The 23,257-nt window shown below is 47.1% G+C and overlaps 1 protein-coding gene across 1 annotated transcript in view; it reads left to right on the top strand.

The window, feature by feature from the left end:
* The window catches only part of LOC143119485 (alpha-1,6-mannosylglycoprotein 6-beta-N-acetylglucosaminyltransferase B-like), a 131,115-nt gene that overhangs the window by 36,585 nt on the left and 71,273 nt on the right, over positions 1 to 23,257 (top strand). The window contains exons 3-8 of the mRNA XM_076281030.1: positions 3,546 to 3,690; positions 9,602 to 9,618; positions 12,333 to 12,428; positions 14,788 to 14,864; positions 16,600 to 16,773; positions 20,277 to 20,441. Coding sequence (XP_076137145.1) covers positions 3,546 to 3,690; positions 9,602 to 9,618; positions 12,333 to 12,428; positions 14,788 to 14,864; positions 16,600 to 16,773; positions 20,277 to 20,441 — 674 coding nt within the window. The remainder of the gene's footprint in view (positions 1 to 3,545; positions 3,691 to 9,601; positions 9,619 to 12,332; positions 12,429 to 14,787; positions 14,865 to 16,599; positions 16,774 to 20,276; positions 20,442 to 23,257) is intronic.

Raw genomic sequence — 23,257 nt, forward strand, 5'->3', positions numbered from 1 at the left:
TAGCTGAAATCTAATGAAACAGCCCTTGTAATAAAATCTGGCCAAGTGTGAGCCAATAAAAAATACCCATTTTCCAAGGAGTCTTTGGCATGGGCATCGGCAGGCCTCTGGAGCCTTCGCCAGTGCTACTCTCACCGTCGCTGGGTTGCCTCTCCCATAAAACTCTCGCCGTTCTAAAGCTCAAGGACATGACCGCCGTCAACCGAGTGGCTCTTTGGTGACGACAATGCCATCAACGAAGAGGAAGAGGAAGATGATGATGATGATGATGATGATGATGTGACACGGTCTGTCACTGGGGCTGTGCTCTGACTGCTCTTTAAATGGTGTGAAACTTCTCATTAAATGTCGGCGTGGAGGTTTGAGAAGGTGACTTTGTCCCTCCCTCCGTCTCTCTCCCTCTATCTCTTCCACTCGCCTCCTCGGGCTGAGAGAGAGAGGGAGAGAGAGAGAGAGAGGGAGAGAGAGAGAGAGAGCCAGACATCACCTGATGAGTTCATTTCTGTTTGGGGGACAAGTGCAGACATGACTGTCAGTCTGACTGGTGCAAGCAGTTACCATATTTGGCCTTGTTTAATGTGGACACATTGAAACACCGTCCACCCTGATTTGTTTTTCTTTAGAAAATGATTCATGTTTGGATCTAGACGTGGATCTTTTAGTGGTTATTTTAGACATTTTCTGAGCTGCTGAAATCTGTGAGTGAACTCTGGCAAACCTCCACTGTTTAGTATTCCTGACATCATGGTCCATCTCTGTAGTTGTTATGGACTGCTGTATATTAGCTGAGCTCACTGGCAGGTATTAAATCTCTTTGAAGTCATATTAATGGCCTGCTTATCGTGCTTCAGGCATTGTCATAGCTCCATGGCTTCTCAAGAGGTTTATGTCCTGTTGTAGATTTTTCTCTTTCTCTCCCTGTGTGTGTGTGTTGTGTGAGTGTGTGTGTGTGTGTGTGTGTGCGAGTGTGTGTGTGACTTTCTCTGGCTCTTTATACGTTATTTATGCATACACTTCTGTGACTGTATGTCTACCCATGTCAAGTGTGCATTACTGTGGGTGTGTTTGGTCTGTATTTGTGTGTGTGTGTGTGTGTGCATGTTTCTGTTTGTGTGTGTGTGTGAGGGAGAGAGAGAGTTATTTATGACATTAACATTACATGAGTAAATGTTATGTCCACTGTCCCTTCGGTAGCATGTAGACAACAGACAGGAAAACAGCTAAATTAATCATTTTCTCCTCTCCTTGCTATCTCCTTGCTATTGCTATCCTTGCCAATGCCTCTCCCTCTCTTCTCTCTCTCCTCTCCTTCCTCCTCTCCCTCTCCCTCTTTTCTCTCCTCTCCCTCCTCTCCCTCTTTTCTCTCCTCTCCTCCCTCCTCATCCTCTCTTCTCTCCTCTCCTCCATCCTCTCCCTCTCTCCATCTCCCTGTACCTCTCCGCCATCAGGCAGTAATGACAGCGAAAGCAAGCGTAACAAATGCAAATGGATGGTAATTCTCTTTTCCCCTGAAACATGGCTGATAAGCCATTACCTGTTCTGTGCCTTTCCCCCAGGCCTCCTCCTCCTCTTCCTTCACCTCTTTCTCTTTCCCCCTCTCCCTTTTTTAATTTCTGTTCTGCCTCGCGCACGTACGTTCACTCTCAACTAACCTTATTTTATTTCCTCACCTTCCACCTCATCTCTTTTTCAGCCCCAATCAGTCTTTTCTGCCTCTCTCTCTCTCTCTCTTTCTCCATCTCTCTCTTTCTCCCTCTCTCGTTTCCTCTTCCTCTCCTCACTTCTACCTTCACCGGCTCTCCTGTAGCCCTCAGTAATCCGTCAGGCCCCTAATAACGTGCGGCCGCTCTGCTGTAATTGACTTAATCTGCACAACGAGGCCGGTGACAGCGGGTGGTGATTTGCGACAAGCGGGCAGCAGTAGTGGCGGCAGGAGCGGGCGACGGGGCAGGGGACGCTGTCAGCCCCTGTCCCCTCCGGCCGTCTCTGCGCCTGATAAATCTCTTATACAGCTCTTTAAAAAAAGAAGAAAAAAAAAAAAACCCTGCTGGAGTCAGTGGCAAAAGCCCGTTATTAGGCCTGTCACCACGGAGACAGCTCCCTCTCTACATCTGCCCACCTGTGCCCTGAACTCGTTCACTCGACCGGGCGTTCCTTGAGTCCTCACCGCGCTAGCTTCTGGCCTCACTTGGAGCCGGGCAGGAGCCGACATGCTAGTTGGCGCTGCGAACAGGATTAAGTGCCGTTGACCACAGCATGGGAAAATGCCCTTGGCTTAGGGAGCTCAAGGTTAAAGCAGACTACTTCAGTGGCTGGTTTGGTTTGCACTCTGTGATTAAAAAGGAAAAACACCAAGCAATCATATTTTACCCTTTTTTCTCTGCAATGTTTTTTCTCATGATAATCCCTCCCTTCATGGTGGTAAGTGGGTAAGTGTGTGTGTGTGTGTGTGTGTGTGTGTGCGGTATGATATGCCCCTCGGTCTGATAGCTGGTAATCCCAGAGCAATGAGGCCACAGAACCTGGAGCAAATGAGGTAGAGCGCCGACCGAAAGAGAAAGAGAAGGTGAAAAGGAAATTAAACCCCTCTCCCCCTCCTCCCACTCTCCTCCCTCCCTCCATCCACTCCTCCTCCTCCTCCTCCTCTTCACCCTTTGGCTGGCCGCCTCGGATGACCTCTTCAATTCTGCAGGTGAAAGCCATAACATCAGTCAGAGCCCGCTGTGGTCACAGATAATTGGCTCCATTGGAGCGAGCGAGACAATGTCAACATAATTTGTTCCCCTCTCTTTTCATAATCCCGGCCAGGGCGCCACACTATTATGTATCAAAGGTTAAAGTGTTGCCTGGACGTCAGCACGTCTGAGCCTCTGAGATGGACACGTAAGCAGGACTGTTTGGTCTTCCTTTCCTCCCTCGCATTTTGACTTTTCAAAGTGTTCATCTGACCAGTTGGCCTATCCATGCTATTCTTTTCAAAGTGTTACGTTATCCCTTCTGGCACTTTTCTTTTCAAAGTCTTTAACTGACCAGTTATCTCATCTATAGTTTTACTTTTCAAAGAGTTTATGTGAATAATGGACCCTCCTTGTACTTTTGGTTTCTATGACCATTTTCTTCCATACTTTGCTTTTCAAAGCGCTCATTGGACCAGTTGTATTTAAGCCTGGAGACAAGGTCGTCAGGAGGGTTGTAAAAAGGCTGAGATCGGCGGGGTGGTGATCTGACAATTATGACTGAGTAATGACTCCTCCCTCACACGCCTCTTTTTGGCCCTAATGTAGTGCTTTTATGCCACATTAAAAGGCAAATGAAAGTATGTGTTTGAACACTTTGAAAGCTGATATGCAAATACCTTTCAATCACTGACAGGTAGAACCTTGCATATGAGGACCTGTTTTCGAGCACATTTCTAATGAAAAACTTGCCCACTCAATGTATTCCTTGCAAAGATAGATGTGACACAGTACAGTATCTAACTGAGTGTTGAGTTCTGGGTTCAGATCTCACCCCCGCTCTCTGTTCACTTGTCTCCCCCTCTGCAGTGATGGGTGTGGTGGAGTCGCGCGGCGTGCTGCGCAAGATCAGCGACATGCTGGAGGTCATCATGAAGCGTGTCGACAGCCTGTCCCGGCTGGACAACACCAGCGACGCCCGCCGCCTGGAGGAGCTCAGCTCTGCCATTAACAGGTGGGTGTGTGAGCGTGCACGGTACGTGCACATATGGGTGCGTGAGCGTGAGCGTGCACGGTACGTGCACATATGGGTGCGTGAGCGTGCACGGTACGTGCACATATGGGTGTGTGAGCGTGCACGGTACGTGCACATATGCTGCTGCCTCTGGACTCTCTCAGGGTAACACATGGTGTATGAATAAGCTGCAGTGCAACTCCTGTCCAAACCTTTGCTCATGAGGCCACGCATAGTTTTCTAAGTGAATAAGTATTAAATTACCCCAGACTTCAGAAATGCTACCTCCAGCCTCCGTCTGTATCCTTGGGAGAGCGAGAAATGTTACACTGGTCCCCAGATCCCTGTTTCACATGCTACTGTGTCTCTACAGCAGGCAGCACGCAGTGTTCTCAAGCCCTTCTCCAACCGTGTGGTTCAGGAGGAGACGCGGTGTCCAGCCTAGTCGCTCTACTGTGCTGTAGACTACTGGGCATTTCCTCCTGTGGTGTGAGGATTAGATTAGATGATGAAGCACTCCAGAAGAGTCATTGCAGCTGACAGAGCATTGTGTCATCCTGCTTGTGTCATCGTGCTGGTGTCTGCACTTCAACCTGAATAACACCCGAAGGTGCATAATAAGGCCAGACAGCTTGTTGTTTTTTCATGGACGTGTTTTATGATGTACTGTATGTGTGATGCCGCACCTAAAATTGAGTGTCGTGCGGGTTATGGCGAGATGTTGCTCAGGATAGCATTAATCAGCATTCGTGTGGTTTGTGAGCCTGTGCCACTGTTGCAGTAGTTAGACTCAGGCAGTTAGCTTAAGATGTAGAGAATGTTACAGATCCACTCTTCGTAACGAGCCCTCTGCCTCATCAAGCTTATGGTTGTTGTCATTTAATTAGGAGAATCTTCACGCTCTGTGACTTGACTTTGCATTTCCTGTTGGAAAGGAATTCGACACAACAGTCACACAGCAGAAGAAAGAGAGAGAGAGAGAGAGACAGAGAGAGAGACAGAGAGAGAGACAGAGAGAGAGAGAGAGAGAGAGAGAGAGAGAGGAGGCTTGGGAGTAACTGGCAAGATCTTCTTGATTGGTTAGCATTTTGTTTTCTTTTTTTTTTTGCCGCATGCGGCCGTTATTATAACACTCTCTGACAGAGGCTTCTAAAGAGATGTCCGCTCTGGCGCCGGCCCCTCCTCACGGGAGCGCCTCCACTCACTCGCCATCTCTCATCTCCGGATTATTCACTTCCTCCACACCGCGTGCCGCTCCCTCACAGAGAATGAGGGATGAGAAGAAGGGGGAAAATAATGGAAGTAACAGTACTTCTGTTCTTGGACACAGTATTAAATGTGCAATTTTTCAACATGCCGTAAAAGTCCCGATCTCCCGGATGGATTTTTTTCCTTGTTCCGAAGGAAACACCTCCGGACAGTATCCACATAGGCGCATCTGTAGCTAGTTAGGTTTGCAGAAGTGTGAAAAATATAAACTCATAGCATAGAATCAATGGTCTGTAATGCCCCACGCTCCATCAGGTAGGTAGGTACCTTGCTCCGGGATCAGGGTAATTACAGGAAGTTGGCTTTTTATTGCCTGCCCTAACAAGCTCTGGAGATGAGATCTTCAGGAGGAAGGGTGTCACGCACTGTTGCATCCTGCAAGGGCCCAGGCTTAAAGGAGAATTCCGGTGTGATATTGACCTAAAGCGTGTTGAAATATGATACCGAGTGTGAACGTATGTCTCATAGCCCAGCTCGGCTTGTCCCCTGCACTCCAAAATCTGGCGCTAGTTAGCCGATGCTACCAACAGCTTTTTCAATGGTGGTGCTTCGGCATCGGGCTAGCCATGCAAATAAATCACTGTTGACATGAGACATTGAGAACTTTGAAAAAGCACTGGTAGTTTACTTACAAGACGATTTATACAGACAGTATCTTCACGAAGTTTAGCGTTTGCAGCCATCTTGAATTTAGTCACGATAAGTCGAGCGACGAGTAAGAATGAACAGGTATGATAAGGGATCAGATTCCAAAAATAATTCAGTGGAAATGCATGGATTCCAGTTTCTTCCAGTAGCAGCAACTGGAATCCATGCATTTCCACAGAATTATTTTTATAATAATAATAATATTTTTATCATACCTGTTAATTCTTACTCGTCGCTCGACTTATCGTGACTAAATTCAAGATGGCTGCAAACGCTAAACTTCGTGAAGATACTGTCTGTATAAATCGTCTTGTAAGTAAACTACCAGTGCTTTTTCAAAGTTCTCAATGTCTCTTTTTAAATGTCAGGGCCTTCGGTAGTCTACCAATGAAGTGTGGAGATACATTGAGCCTTGTAAACGGTGTAAACAGTGATTTATTTGCATGGCTAGCCCGATGCCGAAGCACCACCATTGAAAAAGCTGTTGGTAGCATCGGCTAACTAGCGCCAGATTTTGGAGTGCAGGGGACAAGCCGAGATGGGCTATGAGACATACGTTCACACTCGGTATCATGTTTCAACACACTTTAGGTCAATATCACACCGGAATTCTCCTTTAAGATATGGGGGGAGGTGATATGGATGGGTCATCTCCTGCCCTGGCTGAGACCTGCTTTTTCTACTCGTTTGCTTTTCTTCCTCAACCCTCTCTGGTGGAAGATGGGGACAAGGGAGGAAGCGGGGGGGCGGAGGGGGGGGTGTTGAGCTTGGTAAGGGTTTCAGCTGAAGGGGTCAGTTGAGGTAATGGTGAAAGAACCAAGACTGCTGGGAAGGAAACCAGAATTCAGGCCCCTTGTCTTAATGGGGTGCCATGGCAGAGCACAAAAGCGAAGCCCCTGACAGAGCGCCCTGATTGGGCCGGCGCTGAGTGCCAGAGTCCCTTGGCGCGGCACCCTGCGCCCAGGATTAATGTAGCCCCAGCAGGGGAGCACGGCTATGTGACTCGGTTGCCATGCAAGACAAGCCATGTTTTCCTCTTCACTTCCTGCTCCCATAGAAACCCATTAAAAGCACCAGACCTTCCCCCTCCTGTCTCAAATCTGGGTCTTGGTGTTCCAGACAACAAATTAACCAATTAAAGTGATGTGTGGCATCGCATTCAATTATCTAAGTGGGTCCAGCACACACATACTGTACACTAAAAATCGTATAGCATATCTTTGTAATAACCTGTCAGACTAATTCTTTCAGTGTAAGCTAGGGTGCTATTTTCGTGCATTAAATGCAGACTGGGACATGAATAACCGATGAACTGAGTTGTTTATGAAACACATTTGCGAAACACTTCTGTACCCTACAGGTTTTTGAGCAACATGTCAGTGTGTTGTTACACAAGACCTTCAAAACCAAATACTGTTGAAGATCCATGTCTTACCAAACACTGGTCATGGAGTCGATTTGTCGCTTTTGCATTTAGTTTCATTATTATTCTGTAGGCGCTTCAGTCTGACCATTAAAACAACACTGTCATAATCCCACAATCCCTCACATAACATTTGATAATATTATCATCATAATAATTTAATGATATTTGCTTGTTTTGCTATCCTGATCTAAACAAACACAGCAGTCGCCTCTGTCTAACGTTTTGAATTGCATCGTTGCATTTAAAGCAAGTGCACATTTTCGAGTTCCATGTTTTCTGCAGATTGGAATTCCTCTGTTTCCCCATTGTGTTTAGTGCTGCTGCTAAAAAGGCCATGAATTAAGTAATGTTATTTGCTGACAAAACACAATAGAATTACCACTAGACCATCCTATTTTTACACATTACGTATTATGCAAAAATGGTTACACTTAAGAAATAACATTCGACCTTCACTTTGAGAATCAGCGAGACTTTCAGAGGGCATTTGCGCTGTAGTTTGTTTTGCATGATGGCTCAAACACGGGCTAATCTCTAAGTCGTTAGCGTAGCAGCGCTCGCGTACCGCGGGCATTAGCGGTCTGGGAAGGCGAGGCTACGCTGATGCTCTGTGACATGGCCAGGGCTCCTCAGTGGGGAGGCTACATCGCGGTGGCTCCCCTGGCTAGTAGCGCCACTGATATGCCTCCCTCCCTCCCGCCATCGCATGAGCCAACGAGACGCAATATCCAAGGCCTATATCTGAGATATGCCCGTAGGCCGCGTATTTGTGTAGCGCAGAGGAATTTGAGGAAAGAGAAAGGAAGGAACAAGCGAGGGGAAAGAGAGGTAGAGAGAGAGAAATAGACTGAGGGAGAGAAAAAAAGAATGAGAGAAGGAAAGTGATGGAGAATGAGAAAGAAAGAGAATGAGACGGGGGAGAGAGAGAGATAGAGAGAGAGAGAGAGAGAGAGAGAGAGAGCAAAAGCTCTCTTTACCACCAAATCTGGCTGTTTCCTCTGCGGGCGGTGTGGCCTGATGAGTCTTCTGTGAGAGCGGGCGGTGCCGCGGGCGGCTCCATCACATTACTGTAAGCCCCGGCAATAGCATCAGCCCCCCTCTCCTGTCTGCCCATTAGCGCCTAATAAGCCTCGCAGAGCTCTATAGCAACGCAAGGGGGGAAAAACTCTCTTTTTCTGTTCAGCCAATCCCTTTGAAGGCACGGATATAAGCTTGTGGCGTGCCCCCATCACCGAGACTAGCGTGATTTGCTAGTTAGCGTCACACAATTGGCGTCCATGACGACAGCGAACGTGTGAAACGCTCCCAGCCTCTCTGACAGACAGGATTGTACTTAAGCCGTCTCCCTTTCTGCCTCTCCAACTCCTTCTCCTTCTTCCCATCCCTCTCCCTCTCTCAGCCCCAGGGCTGAAGTTGTCGTCTAAAGCCACACAGCTCACGTAGCTCGCTAGCACTGTTTTGGACAGCAAGCTAATCACTGAGAACCTTTAGCGCCCATGCTCAAGAGTGAGCGGAGGAGTTAGGCTGTCAGTATTGTTAAGCTGCTCCTTGTTCTTACTCCACCACAGTTCAGTGCTTGACATTTACTTCCATGTACCTGACAGACAGTGACACTACCTATGGCATACACGCGCAATCTGCCATTATCTGACATTTAGGGAATGTTATTTTCGAGCAGCAGATTTTGTGAGCGATGGGTACAAATGGCTTGACTGTGGCGAGCTATTGAACACGCTGTGTGTCCTTGGACGTGTGTCCATGTGTCATACTGTGTGTCCTGACAAAGACATACAGGTACACACTGCATACACACACTAGCCACCACTTTCCTCCCTTTGTCTGTCTCTCTCTCTCTCTCTCTGTTGTTCTCTCTCTTGCTGTGCCCCCTTCCTACTGTGTCTTTCTCCAACTAGTTTATCTTCTTTCTGTTCTCCTGTGGTGGCTGCTGGTGACCAGCCGGGTGGATTGAAGCTGGCGCTGGGGTGGTGGGGTCGCCCGGGTGGCAGAGAAAGTGCAGCCCTCAGCAAGCGGCAAGACCCAGAGAGGCCCCCCCCATGGGTCCACTCCAGCCCAGCCCAGCCCAGCCCGACAGCCTACTCTTAGGAAGGTCATTGTGGGCCACTCCAGGGGACTCTCTCTCGAACAGCTGTGGAAAGTGGGTCTGTGCTGAACAGCACCAGGGGGTGACTGGCTCAACTAAAAAAGATAATTAAGGATTTTCTCTCTGAAATAAGGCACTGGAGGGAGCTGTTTAATTTATAATTTGTTTTCAAAAGAAAAAGGAACTCGTCACCAATGGGACCCGGTGGCCTCTAAAGGGGGAAATCAGTGTCATTTGGCAGAGTGAGACGTATAGATTCTATATGCAGAGGCCAGGGAGATGTATGACAGAGAGGCGTCCATCAGGAGGAGGGCCGCTGAGAGGGGAGGGCGGTGTGCCGAGAGGACAACATGATCACTTTTTAATAGTGTGCAGAGTGCTGCTACGGCTGAAAAATGGTGGTTGAAAGTAGCTGGCACCGTAACATTTTGCTCATAAAAATTGTGAGACCCAGGCAGGTCATGAAGAGTGCCGCCTGGAGATGGTGGCATGTTTATTTTGAATACTTTGTTCCCAGTCCGTAGGCAAGGTTATTAAAATACAGAGTTCAACAACCACCCCCCCCCCCCACACACACACACACACTTTTAAAAGACTAATACTATGATACATTCTAACTTATTTATAAATGTTCTAAAGGGGTAGCACGGCAAATGATGGCATTAATGGGCTAAAATAGGCCAAATAGGTTCCATATCCATTCTGAAATGAGTAGGTCAAATAGGTTCCGTTTTGAAATGAGACTGCTCTTCATTGTTTTGTATAATCTGGGCGGTGGTAGTGTAGTGGTTAAGGAGCTGGGCTAGTGTGCAGTAGCCATAAAGTTGTCAGTTCAATTCCCGACTTCCACCGTTGTGCCCTTGAGCAAGGCACTTAACCCCAATTTGCTCCGGGGAAAATGTAATCCCTTGTAATATAGGTGACATAAGTCACTTTGGTCAAGAAGTGTCTGCTAAATGTAATGTAATGTAATAATCTACATTGTGTACAACCACAGCAAAGGCACTTGACATTGTTTGGTTAACAATATCATAAACTGTGCCAAACGCTGTGGAATGGATGGGTGTGTGTGAGGGATAGAGAGATCATTTCAGAGATCAAGCAAGGAAATAGAACACATTAGGCCTATAGATAAGGAAAGTAGGGATAAATTAAGTAAAATAATAATTGTGTGTGTTTAAAGTTTAGTTTGTTTCAGTGTGTCAGTCATATTTCTTTATGTTGGTAAGACAGAAATACATAAAAAAGTCTCGTTATATCTTGTTTGGGACAATATGTGCGTATTGAGGTTTCTGACATGATGTCACAGACACTACTTTTAGTTAATGCTGCCATTTTGAAAGGCAAATAAACATTTCATTGGTATTCATACTATGGTCCAAAATTGGTCTTAAAGCCTTTATTTTCTTACCTATTTCAGTTAAATCTGCGGCATAGTGCAATCCAGTGTCACAATCATCCTAAATGAGTTTAGCAGTTCAGCCATTCCCACAACATTCCATAAACCTGCGAATGGAACCTATGAAACCTCAATGGCAAATACGGGCACCTGAACTTTTTCCTCATGAAAACAACGAGGCTCAGACAGTTTGTGCAGCGCTGTGTTTTGGGGTGGTGGCTTGTTTATTTTGAATCCTTTGTTTGCGCATGACCTTTCCTGTGTTCTTATGTATCACCAGACAGAGTGAAAAGACATGAAACTGAAAGGGCTTTAAAAGAATGTTCTAATTTATCATGTGCTGAACAAGCATCTCCACGCTTGCCAAAAATGGAAATATTACTGGGCCACAATTTCTTTTATTTTAGTTCCCTTACAGACTTACAGACCCTACAAGGCCTGGACTCCTAAACATGTAGCAAAAACCTCTTTTGTTTGTGTTGTGTAACTGCAGACTTCAGCTTCAGTGAATTTCATTACCACTGCATCTGATAATTCCTTGTTTGAGACCTAATGCTAAATTAACACAGACCAATTATCTCTCTCTCTCTCTCTCTCTCTCTCTCTCACACACACACACACACACACACACACACACACACACACACACACACACACACACACAGAGCTAGGGAGGGGGAGAGGAATTTAACTTTTTAACTCTCTCAGTTTCCCACCAAACAAGAGTTTTCACTTAAGCTGCGTGTCACCCCAGGCCGGCTGCTGCTATCTCACAGCATTATGCTTCGCTTCACGCTCCCCCTGTCAAATTGCCCTTTTAAGGCCAGTATCTCTCCCTGTCCATCTATAAAAGCCTCTCTCGAACATGCTCGCTCGCTCTGTTTGCCCAGTCTTATGACTAGCCACAAAACGGGGAGTAACTCTTATCCCCGAGCACAAATTGTATCGACAGTGTGGGACCTTTTCTATTTCACGCTTCATCCAAGTGCCTCGCAATTAGCATCTGCAACATTTAATGAGTTCTTTTTAAAGGAGGGGAGCAGCCGGGAAAGTTTCATAAGAAGTGGCTTGTTAGCTAATCTCTTTAGTAGCCTTGTAGCATCACGTTGGACGAATTACAACGTGTATTGACTTGCAAGTATTGAGCTGTGGGTAATTTGATTTGTTTGCAGGGATTTATTCGCCACGCTTTCAAGTTCTGTACACTCCGCTTCCAGGTATACTTGCCCTCCCTGCTCTGGAGTCATGATGTAGTGCTTTTTGAAACTGCTTACTGGTGTTTCTTGAGAGTCCACCTAACTGATTAAATTTTCTCAGGGTCTAGTCAATAGGCCTACTTATGATTCCCATAAGTTTACAGTGTAGCCTGCTCATTGTTTCAGTTCATATGCTAATTATGCTAAGGGTTACTGTCTGTGAACTTGATGCACACGGATTGAAAGACCTTAATTGTTCGAGTCAGGCCAATGTGCGTGGGTGTGTGCTGTGCCACCCCACTCCCGCCCTATCCAACGATGACCTCACTGACCTCACCCAGGCCTGAGTACTAGTCTCCCTGGGCCATTGAAGTTACATATGCATGTGCTGATCTCCCCACATGTTTTTAGCTAGCAGCCCACTCAGTTGACTCACTGGTTTAACCTGAGTCCTGAAGCGCAGTGTGTGCCTCACTGGAGTTTAATCTGCCAACAGAAAACAAATGCAGCATAAATAATATCATTATGTAACATCTCCTTGTCAGTTATATATAAAGTGTGTGTGTGTGTGTGTGTTTTAAATGCTCAGGATTCAGCCAGCAGGACTGGTGGAGCGAATTCAGGCCATCGCCCAGAACGTCTCCAACATGGCGGTGCGTGTGGAGCAGATTCTACAGAACAGCATGGCAGCAGGGAGAGGTTCGTTCTCACCACCATAAACTACAATCCACCACTGCTGGACAACATAACCTACCATCACTGGACAACATGACCTACCATCACTAAACTACATAACCCACCATCACTAAACTACATAACCCACCATCACTGAACAAGTTAACCCTTCATCACTGGACAACATAACCTACCATCACTAAACTACATAACCCACCATTACTGAACTACATAACCCACCATCACTCAACTACATAACCCACCATCACTGAACCACATAACCCACCATCACTGAATTACATAACCCACCATCATTGAACAACATAATGCGCTATCACTGAACTACATAGCCCACCATCACTACACTGCATAATCCACTTAACCCACCTTCATCACCGAACAACATAACCCACCATCACTGAACTACAACCCACCATCATTGAACAGCATAACCCACCATCACTGAACATATAACCCACCATCATTGAACAACATAATGCACTATCACTGAACTACATAGCCCACCATCACTACACTGCATAATCCACAATCTGAACTGCATTAGCCTCTATCACCGAACTGCATAAACCTCTTGTATTTTGCAGATAACACTTTTTTTTACTTGTTGCCATGTTTAATGCTGACTTGGCTATCTTTATGGTCTAGCATTATCATACAAATTGTTGCCTGGGCACGCTTGTCGTTTTCTTGTCTGATGTTCTTCATGTAGAATTGGATTCCTATGGTTATAGATGGCGTGTGGGGCGAACAGCTCTTCCTTTCGAGCCTAATCTATCGGCCGCCCGTAGACGCTCGCTCGTGTGGAAAAAAGGAAAGCCGCGGTTGTGAGGGATGGGGCCTCGCTCTGTGATTTGTAGAGCAAATTTCCTTAATGTGAGGAAATAAATGCAGCCCGTGCCACTATAAAAACAAATTAAGCACGCTGTGGCAGGCGATTCAATGGAGTCTGAAGTCAACCTCGCAAAATCCATTCCATTCGTCCGCTTTATGGCTCTCCTCCCGTGCCGGGACAGAGGCCGTGTCCTCCGCTGGTGCGCTTTAATCATGGAATAAATAATTCTCGCCGCAGCCAAGTTCATGCAGATGCATTTTTCCTTCTTGACGTTTTTTTCACTTCCTTCCTTCCTCCCTTCCATCCTTCCTCTTCCTCCTCCTCCTCCTCTCCTGCACCCCGTGGCTCCATCAGAGATCCTGAGATGCAGTGCTTAAATCTTCACCCCACTTTCTGTTTGTGTGGGGAAAAAAATAAGTTTTGCCCTTTGTTTGGTGTGCAGTGTGTTTGGTGTGCAGTGTGTTTGGTGTGCAGTGTGTTTGGGGGGAGGAAGATTGATGGAGGAGCGGAAGGGGGGGCGAGTGCTGGCATGATGCCGAAACATGATTTGCATGTCTTTATAGCCCTTTCATCTATTTTTTTTTTCATTAAATTATTCTCATTGTTCAACACTTGTTCAACACTTGATTGGGATTTATCTAGTTAGCGTCAGACTCTTTTAATTGTGGCAGCGGCAGTAATGAAGTGGAACGGCGTGACCTGTGTGGGCAGGCAGGAGAAGCCCGGTCTCTCTGCCTTTCATTAGGGAGATGAAACGCACTCGCACAGCCCAGGAGCTCTGGGTTGCAATAGGAGCACCATCATCAATCTATCAACCTACTCTCCTCTCTGCCCCCAGCCCCCCCCCCCTCCCCACACACACACACACACACACACACACATGCACACACATACACCCTTTACTCGGCAGCCCGTGCCTACTCTGAGGCCTGTTAGCCAACTCAGTGAAGCAATTAATGTGATGACTGCAGTCCCAATGAGTACGAGGATTCCCTCAGTGGACCAAATCATTTGGGATTTGACTTTCACTCGTTCTCTCTCCTTTCTTTCTTTCTCTTTCTCCAGAGCAGTTTGCTCTCTGCACAGGGCAGGTGTCTCTAAAGTGAGGTCCTTCCTTTGTCTACTTTCAGAGCACCGTTTTCCATCAACCATCTTTCTCTATGAAACGTGTTATATGGATGATGTGACAAGTCAAGGTCTAATATTAGACGCCGTTGAAATTATTATTTTCCGCACCAGAGCACTCCCTCTGCTGCCTATGTGGCAACAGCTACAGAATATATGTCTGAATTAATATAGTATGCTCTGTACCGGGATATTATATATCTCAGTAGCAGCCAGTGCATCGTGTACCATGCAGGGAGTCTGAGGGAGTGGTCGTAAATCTCCATCAAATTCATCCATGTTGCCCCGGTGACACCATCATGCATCTTTATGAGGTCGATTCAATGGGACTAAGATGTCCTCTCTCTCTCTCTCTCTCTCTCTCTCTCTCTCTCTCTCTTTCCCTCTCTTTCTCTCTCTCTGTAGCTGTCAGAGATGGAACGGTGGGCCAGTGTGAAGTTCCGCGAGATCCCCGCTACCCTGACTGTCCTGGCAAAGTGGATGTAAGTTGCCTTCTTATCACGTTAATAAATTGTTGATTGAATTAATTAATGAATTCATTAGTTAATTAATGGGTGGATTTATACAGTACCGTCAGGGCCCCTTTCTAGACTACACAAAGCCCATAATAAATGGGGACTCAACTCACATCGTCTTAAATTTCACATATTCTCACCCAGAAGTCCTGTATTAATTTGGCTGAAAGAGTTTAATTCAGACTGATTATACATGAACTAGATGTACCACAGAGCGGTACAAAATATGACCGCCGCCCAGTCCAGCACATTTTTTCCACAAAAAGAAATCACGCTGACAGGCCTATATGATTCTAACTGTCTCACTAAATTGCATTATCCACACTCAATTCTCACTGGTATCTGCTAGACAACAAGTACCAAAACATGATTAGTTCATAGATTTCACATGTAAAATTAATTTTATACAACCCCACCTCCATCTTGCCTGTTTATAATTCTGAGAAATTCTTGATTGTTTGTGTTATGTTTATGTTATGTGTGTGTGTGTGTGTGTGTGTGTGAGTGTGTGTGAGTGTGTGTGTGTGTGTGTGGGTGTGCGTGCGTGCTTGTGTTTGTGCCTGCGTATGTGCCTGTGCATGCAAGCGTACATATGTCTACTGTGTGAGTATGTGTCATACGTATGATTACTGTGAATGTATGTGTGTGTATGTGTGTATCTGTGCACAGAAATGGGTTAACATGACCCCTGGAGGCAAACATACAAAAAAAAATGGTCCTCCTAAACCCTACGGTTTTTGAGATATTCACAGAAAACTGTGTCTGCCCTACCCTCCTTTCAGGGGGTCCAGTCAAGCGGGGGGGTTACAGATCAAAACGAAAAACGATGGTTCCATGCTATCCATGTGGGGTTACATGCCCACCAAGTTTCGTGTACCCGGTCTTTCAGTGTCCCGGGACTCATTGACGGAAATTTGGGCATGCGAAAAAGAAAAAGAAAAAAAAAAAAAATCTGACTAAACCTATATGACCGCCGCTTCGCTGCGCGGCGGTCATAATTACAGTACATATCCTCAGGGTATCCAAACATGCCCTGAGAGATCTACATTGCCGCTGGTTTTAGTTGCCACTCTAATCAAACACCTGATTTTGAGGCTGTGAGAGTACTGCAGTACCACTACTGAGGGCGGCCCTTAATTAGTCTGATCAGCTGAATCCAGCAAGTTGTATTTGGGTTGCAACTAGCCTCCAGTCCACATCCAATTTGTCTCCAGACTGAAGTGAACTTGCAGTCTTCACTGGTCCCGTGAGTCAAGTTGCAAGTTGGATCCTGAATACAACTTCTTTAATTCAGCTGATCAGGCACATTGAGAGCCTTACTAGTGATATTGACTTCTACTGTATATTTACTCACAATGTCAGTCGTGGTCCTTAGTTGTCTACAAATTGGGCAAACAGACTTTTAAACTTCAACAATTTTGCATTCGATATGTTAAACATGTATTGATGTCCGGTCAGACATCAATACATTTGGGCTATTTGTGTCTGTTCCCAAAACAACAAACTCAAGGCAAATGAAAAGCTGTTTGTGAAAAACATTTACCTTTGTCTGTTAATTTGAAAGCTCCTCTGGTTGAAAAGTCTTGTTTGCAAGAGAACATCTACAGTACATACATAGATGGGTTTTAGCGTTGTCCACTCCAGATGCAGGCCTTGTGTTCTGGGGTAGTTTGCTGATTCCCACCACACTCTTCCGTTCCAGTGGATGCGGGCCAGGTGGACCTCGGACCCCTGCTACGCCTTCTACGGGGTGGACGGCTCGGACTGCTCCTTCCTCATCTACCTGAGCGAGGTGGAGTGGTTCTGCCCCCCACTGGCCTGGAGGAACCACACCACCGTCACCACTGTTGTCAAGAAGAGCTCCACCAAGAGACAGGTGAGTGCACTGCCCACCCAGGCTCAAGCTGACCGCACGGGCAGGATCAAGTGATGACACAAAGACCTGCCGCAGCACCTTGTACACTTGGATTCTGTTTCCTGTCATGGTCTAGGTTTTGGGGTGGTTACTCTTATGACTACCTATCATTTTGAATGTATTTGCCATGGTTGTTGTGTCACACAAGTACGCTCTCGGGAGATAGTACCTCTGATTAGTACACTCAAGTGCCTCTATTAGTTACCTCTACTGTCTCTAAACATCAGACAGTTGATGCCAACCTTGGAGCGCAGCGCTAGATTCAGTATGCAGAGCACCAGAGTGTTGTTGTCTCAGAGCACTGGCAGATGCTTTGTCCCATATGAGTCCGGTTCCACATGCAGCTTGAGCTGGAGGGCTGTGTGCCAGCAACCTGTGCCCTCGCCATCAGCAGGAGGTCATGGGGTCACGCCCAGCAACCTGTGCCCTCGCCATCAGCAGGAGGTCACGGGGTCACGCCCAGCAACCTGTGCCCTCGCCATCAGCAGGAGGTCACGGGGTCACGCCATGCCGCCTCATCCCTTGTGCCGGGGCTCAGGACCTCACCTGGAGCGTGTGTGTTTCATGCCCAGTGGAGGTCATCCAAATGGATGCACACGGCGTGCGCACCGGTGTTGTCCTCTGCCTGACCCGGGGGCTCAGTGGAGAGTTCTTTTCACTCAGTCGTTCTTTTCTCTTTTGGCCTCGTTTCCTGGTTCCCTCTTCCTGGGCGGTCGGTTCCCTCTCTGTTCCTTCCTCCCTTTTATCCTTCTATCCCTCCATCTAAGATCTGAAAATTCTTAGATTTTCTCTTTGTCACTCTCTTCCATCCTCTACCCCACTCTCTCTTTCTCTCTATGTCTCTCTACAGCTCCTGTTTCTCCCTCTCTCTCTCTTTCTCTTTCTCTATCTCTATCTCTATCTCGCTCTCTCTCTCTCTTTCTCTATCTCGCTCTCTCTCTTTTTTCCGCTCTCTCTCCCCCCCCCCTCTCTCTCCCCCTCTCTTAGTAATTTTCTCTCTGTCTCTCCGTTCAGCTGCACCTCTCTTGCTGGCCTTTGAGAGCTCTGCGTGTGAGGCATAAATGAGCTCTAATTTTAATTCCTCATGCAGCCAAAAATCCCTGGTGCTATTTTCAGAAATGCGATTTTTTAGGGCTTAAAGCGGCGGCGGTGGTGGTGATGATGCGACCCTACGGTGTGTGGTGGTGTGGCTCACAGAACAGTCCCCACGTCTCTGTTCGCCAGAGCCGAAGGGAGCGGAGAGACTGAACGTGGCCTTTTTGTTTCAGAGATAATGATGTGTGCCTTAGTGTGTGTTTGTGTAGGTCGTGTCAGGTTTAACTGTGTTTGTCTTTCGCCAATCCCCTGTGTGTGTGTGTGAGTGTGAGTGTGTGTGTGTGTGTGTGTGTGTGTGTGTGTGTGTGTGTGTGTGTGAGTGTGTGTGTGCCTGCCTATAAAATGCTCTGGCGAGTCTCCCAATCACAGGGCTTTTGTGATCCAGATCGTTTCTTCTTCATTTTATCGTGTCTACGAGGAGTGTGTGTGTGTGTGTGTGTGCATATGTGTATGTTTGTGTGTGTGTGTGTGTGTGTTTATATGTGTGTGTGTGTGTGTATGTGTGTGTGTGTGTGTGTGTGTGCATATGTGTATGTTTGTGTGTGTGTGTGTGTGTGTGTTTATATGTGTGTGTGTGTGTATGTGTATGTGTGTGTGTGTGTGTGTGCATGTGTGTGTGTGTTCTCTATGTTCTGTATATTTCTCTGCTCTCTGTGCATCTGTGTACACACTCTCTCTGTGTGTGCTCTCACACAACTCCCCCTCTGTCTGTAAATGTAAACGCGTTGGCGAGCCACCCAAACTAGGGGGACTCTGTGATCCAGATATGCCGGCCTCAGTTTCACACGGCTCAGCAGAGCGGCTGCTCCGCCGGTCCCCATCCCCCGGTAGTCAGGGCGATACCCGCTGAGCTGATTACACTGGTATTTACTCAATGCCTCCGTCAGCGACACACGAGCCCTCTGGGGAGCCGATGGAGAACCTAATGTCTCCCTTGCTCTCAGTCTCCTGAGAGGAAGAGAGAGAGAGATAGAGGGAGAAAATGAGAGAGAGGAGAGGGGGAGGTAGGAGAGATGGAGGTGCATCTGTAGTGTGATCACGTACTGGGTTAGCGGACCTGATTACACAGGTAGTTATCGTATGCCACATCAGTGATACCCCCCTTTGGAACCGTACTGTATGTTTTCTAAATACCTGAGATACGGCGCGAGAGAGCAAGGGGTAAAGAGAGAGTGGGACGAAGATATGGACAACCGCTGGAGTTGCATCTGTTCTGAGATCAGCCAGTATCTCGCGTTTTACATGCCAACGAAGCACATACGAAACCCATGTTTGTTTGTTGCCTACACACAACACTTCACACATTTCTCATACATAACATTAAGACGAGGATGAGCCAAGTTATCATAGATAGGAGCGTGGGTGTAATTTCATCTCCATTCCTGTTTACCCCTCCAAGCCTCACCGTGGAAGAATTGATTTCACCCGCAAGGCATAAATCCATTCAGATCCCGCGCTATGACACTTTGGGTTTTGATCATTGTGATGTAGTGGGATTCATTATGCATGGGGATCGGGCTGATTAAAGTATATTTCCCTATTGGTTTATGTCATTTGTTTTTAAAAAAAGCTAAGTGCATTATCTTGTATTTTTGTTCCTCGCCGTAGGTCTTGGAAGGAGATGAGTGATGGTATAGCGTTTGCAATCCAGGCTTTATTAAATGTGTTAGCTAGCAGGCTTGATGGTTGCTTGGGAGGGAGCTATTTGCATAGACTGCCATTGGCCCATCTCTCCACACATTTCTTTCTTGACTTTGTCTTACTCTTTTCCTCTTCCTCTTTCTCTGTCCCTCTCTTCCTCCTCCTCCTCCTCCCTCTCCTCATCCTCCTCTCTCTCACATACCGATCCAGGGAAAATTGTGTATTATGTCAGTAAGTATAGTATGTAGTGGGGCAATTCCATGCAAAATTGAATTTTTTGTAACATCCATAACGCCAATAAAATGTGATGGTATGGTATGATGTGCATGATTACATGACATTTGAGCATTTGCTATTTTTGGCTGAAGAATGTAAATGAGAAAAACATCAAGAAAAATGAAAGTTGTCATTCATATCATACAAATGCCAAGGTATTTCAATGGCGTTATGGATGTGACAAAAAGTCCATTTTCCGTGGAATTGCCCAGTGTTCAAAATAGGTTATGAATAAGGAAATCAAGCAACAAATAACAAATTAACAAAACAAATGAAAACAAAAATTATTTTAGCTCGCCTGCTGCGAAGCCATAGCATACTGGCTTAGCGATCGGATAGAGATGTTTGGGCTTCCGCTGCAGTCTTTCACCTCTCTCTCTCTCTCTCTCTCTCTCTCTTTTTTTTTTTTTTTTCTCTTTCTTTCTATCTCTCTCTCTCTCTCCCCCCTGCAGGCGGCCTTCCGTACGGACCTGGCGTCTCTGCTGGAGCAGGTGGGCACGGGGAAGGAGTCGCTGAGCTTCATGAAGAGGAGGATCCGCAGGCTGGCCGCTCAGTGGGCCACGGCTGCCCAGCGCCTGGACACCAAGCTCTACCGCCGCTGGAGGGAGCAGAAGAAGGTGAGAGAGAGAGAGGTGGAGAGAGAGAGAGAGAGAGAGAGAGAGAGGCAGAGAGAGATAGAGAGGCGGAGAGAGAGAGAGAGAGAGAGAGAGAGAGAGAGAGAGAGAGAGAGAGAGGCGGAGAGAGATAGAGAGGCGGAGAGAGAGACGGGGGGGGGGGTAAAGATGTAGTTCTTGATTATACTTATATATTATCTCTGCCAGCTCCTGTAACTATCCATCCATTGTGCGTTTCTCAGAAAGCTCCTGTGTTGGTGCAGTCCAACTGCTCTGTAGGGGAAACTGTTGAGTTACACACTATTCCAGCCAGTCAACAATGATTTATCTGTCTGTTGGCTGAAACACATGAGGTTGTTTTTTTTCTCTCTCTCTGTGTTTTTAATCTCAAACCTCGGTTTGCTATCTAGACACCAGATGTTCATTTTTCCATTTTTTCCCCTACGCTGCTTGTCTAGAGCTGTTTATCATCAACAATTAGTAGCAGACAGGAGTCGGAGTGTCAGAGTGCGCTTACTGGGCACTGCTGATAGGACCTGTCTGGAATACTATTGCCAGGAGTGTGTGTGTGTGTGTGTGTGTGTGTGTGGGTGTGTGGGTGTGTGGGTGTGTGTGTGTGTGGTTTATGTGTGTTTGTCTGTGTTTGTTTGTTTGTGTGTGTAGGTGAGGTTGTAACTCTGCTTCCAATCCCATTAGCTGATAACAGCCTCACGTGTCATCTTGAGTTCTCCGCTCTGCACTGTGCTCTGACCGTTTATGTAGATGAGCCGTCAGCTGTCCTCCGTGACCCACGCCCCCACCCCACCCCCCCACCCCCACCCCACCACAGCCCCCTGGCCCGGCTGAGTCAGGCCCTGGAGCGGATGGAGGTTCTGCCCTCACTGACGCCTCATGGCAATACTACATAGGAGGAAATGGTTAGATTGAAAATGGGTCCCCTGTTGCACAACATCAGAGAGAATGGCATTAAGGAAATTGCACTGCTGTAGGACTGTGCGCATTAATATGCCATTTTAATCAAGGGCACTGCGCTACTACGGCACAGCTCCTCACTGCTGGGCAGTCCTCACTGACCACTGAGTTGTGCACATGCCTCGCTGAATAGAATGCACCTCAGCGCTGGTCAGTTCCGGCCTCCATGTACTGCACAGACCGCTGCGGCTCACTCGGCCTCCCCACCTTCCATTTCCTCCCTCTGTGCGCAGCGGTCAGTCTCCCTCCACCGTTGCCTCTGCCCCCTCCCCCACTCTCAGCAGCTTCCTGTTTCCCAGCGTTCCTCTGGCAGCAGGGAGCAGCGATGGCAGCGGCGCGTGCCCCAGAAAGCGGACGGAGATGATGGGAGATCACAATTAATCAGGGCCAATTAAAAACATCACCGCTGTCTCGGGCACGCTTGTATCAGGAGGGGGAGCGAGGCTATTGAAAGCTCCCGCAGCGTCTCCCTTCGCCTGCCTGCCTTTCTTCCCGTCTCCTCTCTCTCTCTCTCTCTCTCTCTATTCTCTCTCTCTCTCCCTCTCTCTCTCTCTCTGGGGAGGGGTACAGGTCTGTAGCTCCACGCTTGGCCATCCGTCCTCATTAAGGCCCCGGCACGGGCGAGAGATGGAGGAGGGATGGTTGGAGGTCTGTGTGTGTGTGCGTGTGTGTTTGTGTGTGTGTGTGTGTGTGTGTGTGTGTGCGTGTGTGTGTGCGTGTGTGTGTGTGCGTGTGTGTGTGTTTGTGTGTTGTGTGTGTGTTGTGTGTATGAGTGTGTGTATGAGTGTGTGTGTGTGTGCGTGCGTGCGTGCGCATGCGTGTGTGTGTATGTGTGTGTGAGGGCGGTGCAAAGTTTCTGTTTCCCGTTGCCATCTGTGGAGAGGGCCGGTTGGGGAGCCCACAGTGCCACGGGTCGCTAGCTTCCGTCACGCGCCGCGCAAACACGATGCGCCCCGAAATGAAATAAATAAGGCCCATTCTCACCACAGGGCCTCATGGAAGGGGTAGTGTGTGTGTGTGTGTGTGTGTGTGTGTGTGTGTGAGAGAGAGAGTGTGTGTGTGTGTGTTTGTGTGTGTGTGAGACAGAGTGTGTGTGTGTGTGTGAGAGAGAGAGAGAGAGAGAGAGAGAGAGAGTGTGAGTTTATGTGTGTGAGAGAGAGTGTGTGTGTGTGTGTGTGTGTGTGTGTGTGTGTGTGACTTATGAATCCAATAAACATGAAAATGGAAACACAACATAAGAAAGGGTCAGGAATAAGAAAAATATAAATGTTAATTTATTTTGGACGAACTGAGACTTCAGCAACGATGCCAATGCTTCGAAAGCACAGTAATAAATAACTAAAAACAGATTCTAGCAAGCCTCCTAACCTTCTAATAGTTTTAAGCAAATACTATCTTACCTCGAAATAAAAATGTGTGAGTCTTCCGCACGGCTTACCTTCTACACTAACGTCCAGCTATTCTAATGTGGGAAAACAAACAAAAAAATTCATCGGCCCTTCACCAGTTACAATGGTCAGTTTTGAAAAACGAGAAAAAGAAAATACAATTTGTGAGCAGAGTAGCAAAACGGCGAGAATAGAATCCGCGGTCTGTAAACAGCATGTGGTCCGAGATCGAGCTGCGGCCATGTTGGAAAAGGCGGCTTTTATAGGCAGGCCAACTCGCAGACGCCAGCACACCTGCACACAATAAGGGGTAATGACAGGTAGAGAGAATGCAGGTAGAGGGTGAGACTAGAAATGCCAAGTAGGCTACACAAGGGCACGTAACACCCCCACCGATAAGAATAAGTTGGAGGGCAAAATTAAGGTATCAATAACATGTACCCAGTAAATACATAATTG

This window comes from Alosa pseudoharengus, unplaced genomic scaffold (genome assembly GCF_046254945.1).
Source record: "Alosa pseudoharengus isolate Yale_2024_CS ecotype anadromous, Long Island Sound unplaced genomic scaffold, YU_APseudo_1.1 YU_APseudo_1.1_scf_1, whole genome shotgun sequence".
NCBI classification, from domain to species: domain Eukaryota; kingdom Metazoa; phylum Chordata; class Actinopteri; order Clupeiformes; family Clupeidae; genus Alosa; species Alosa pseudoharengus.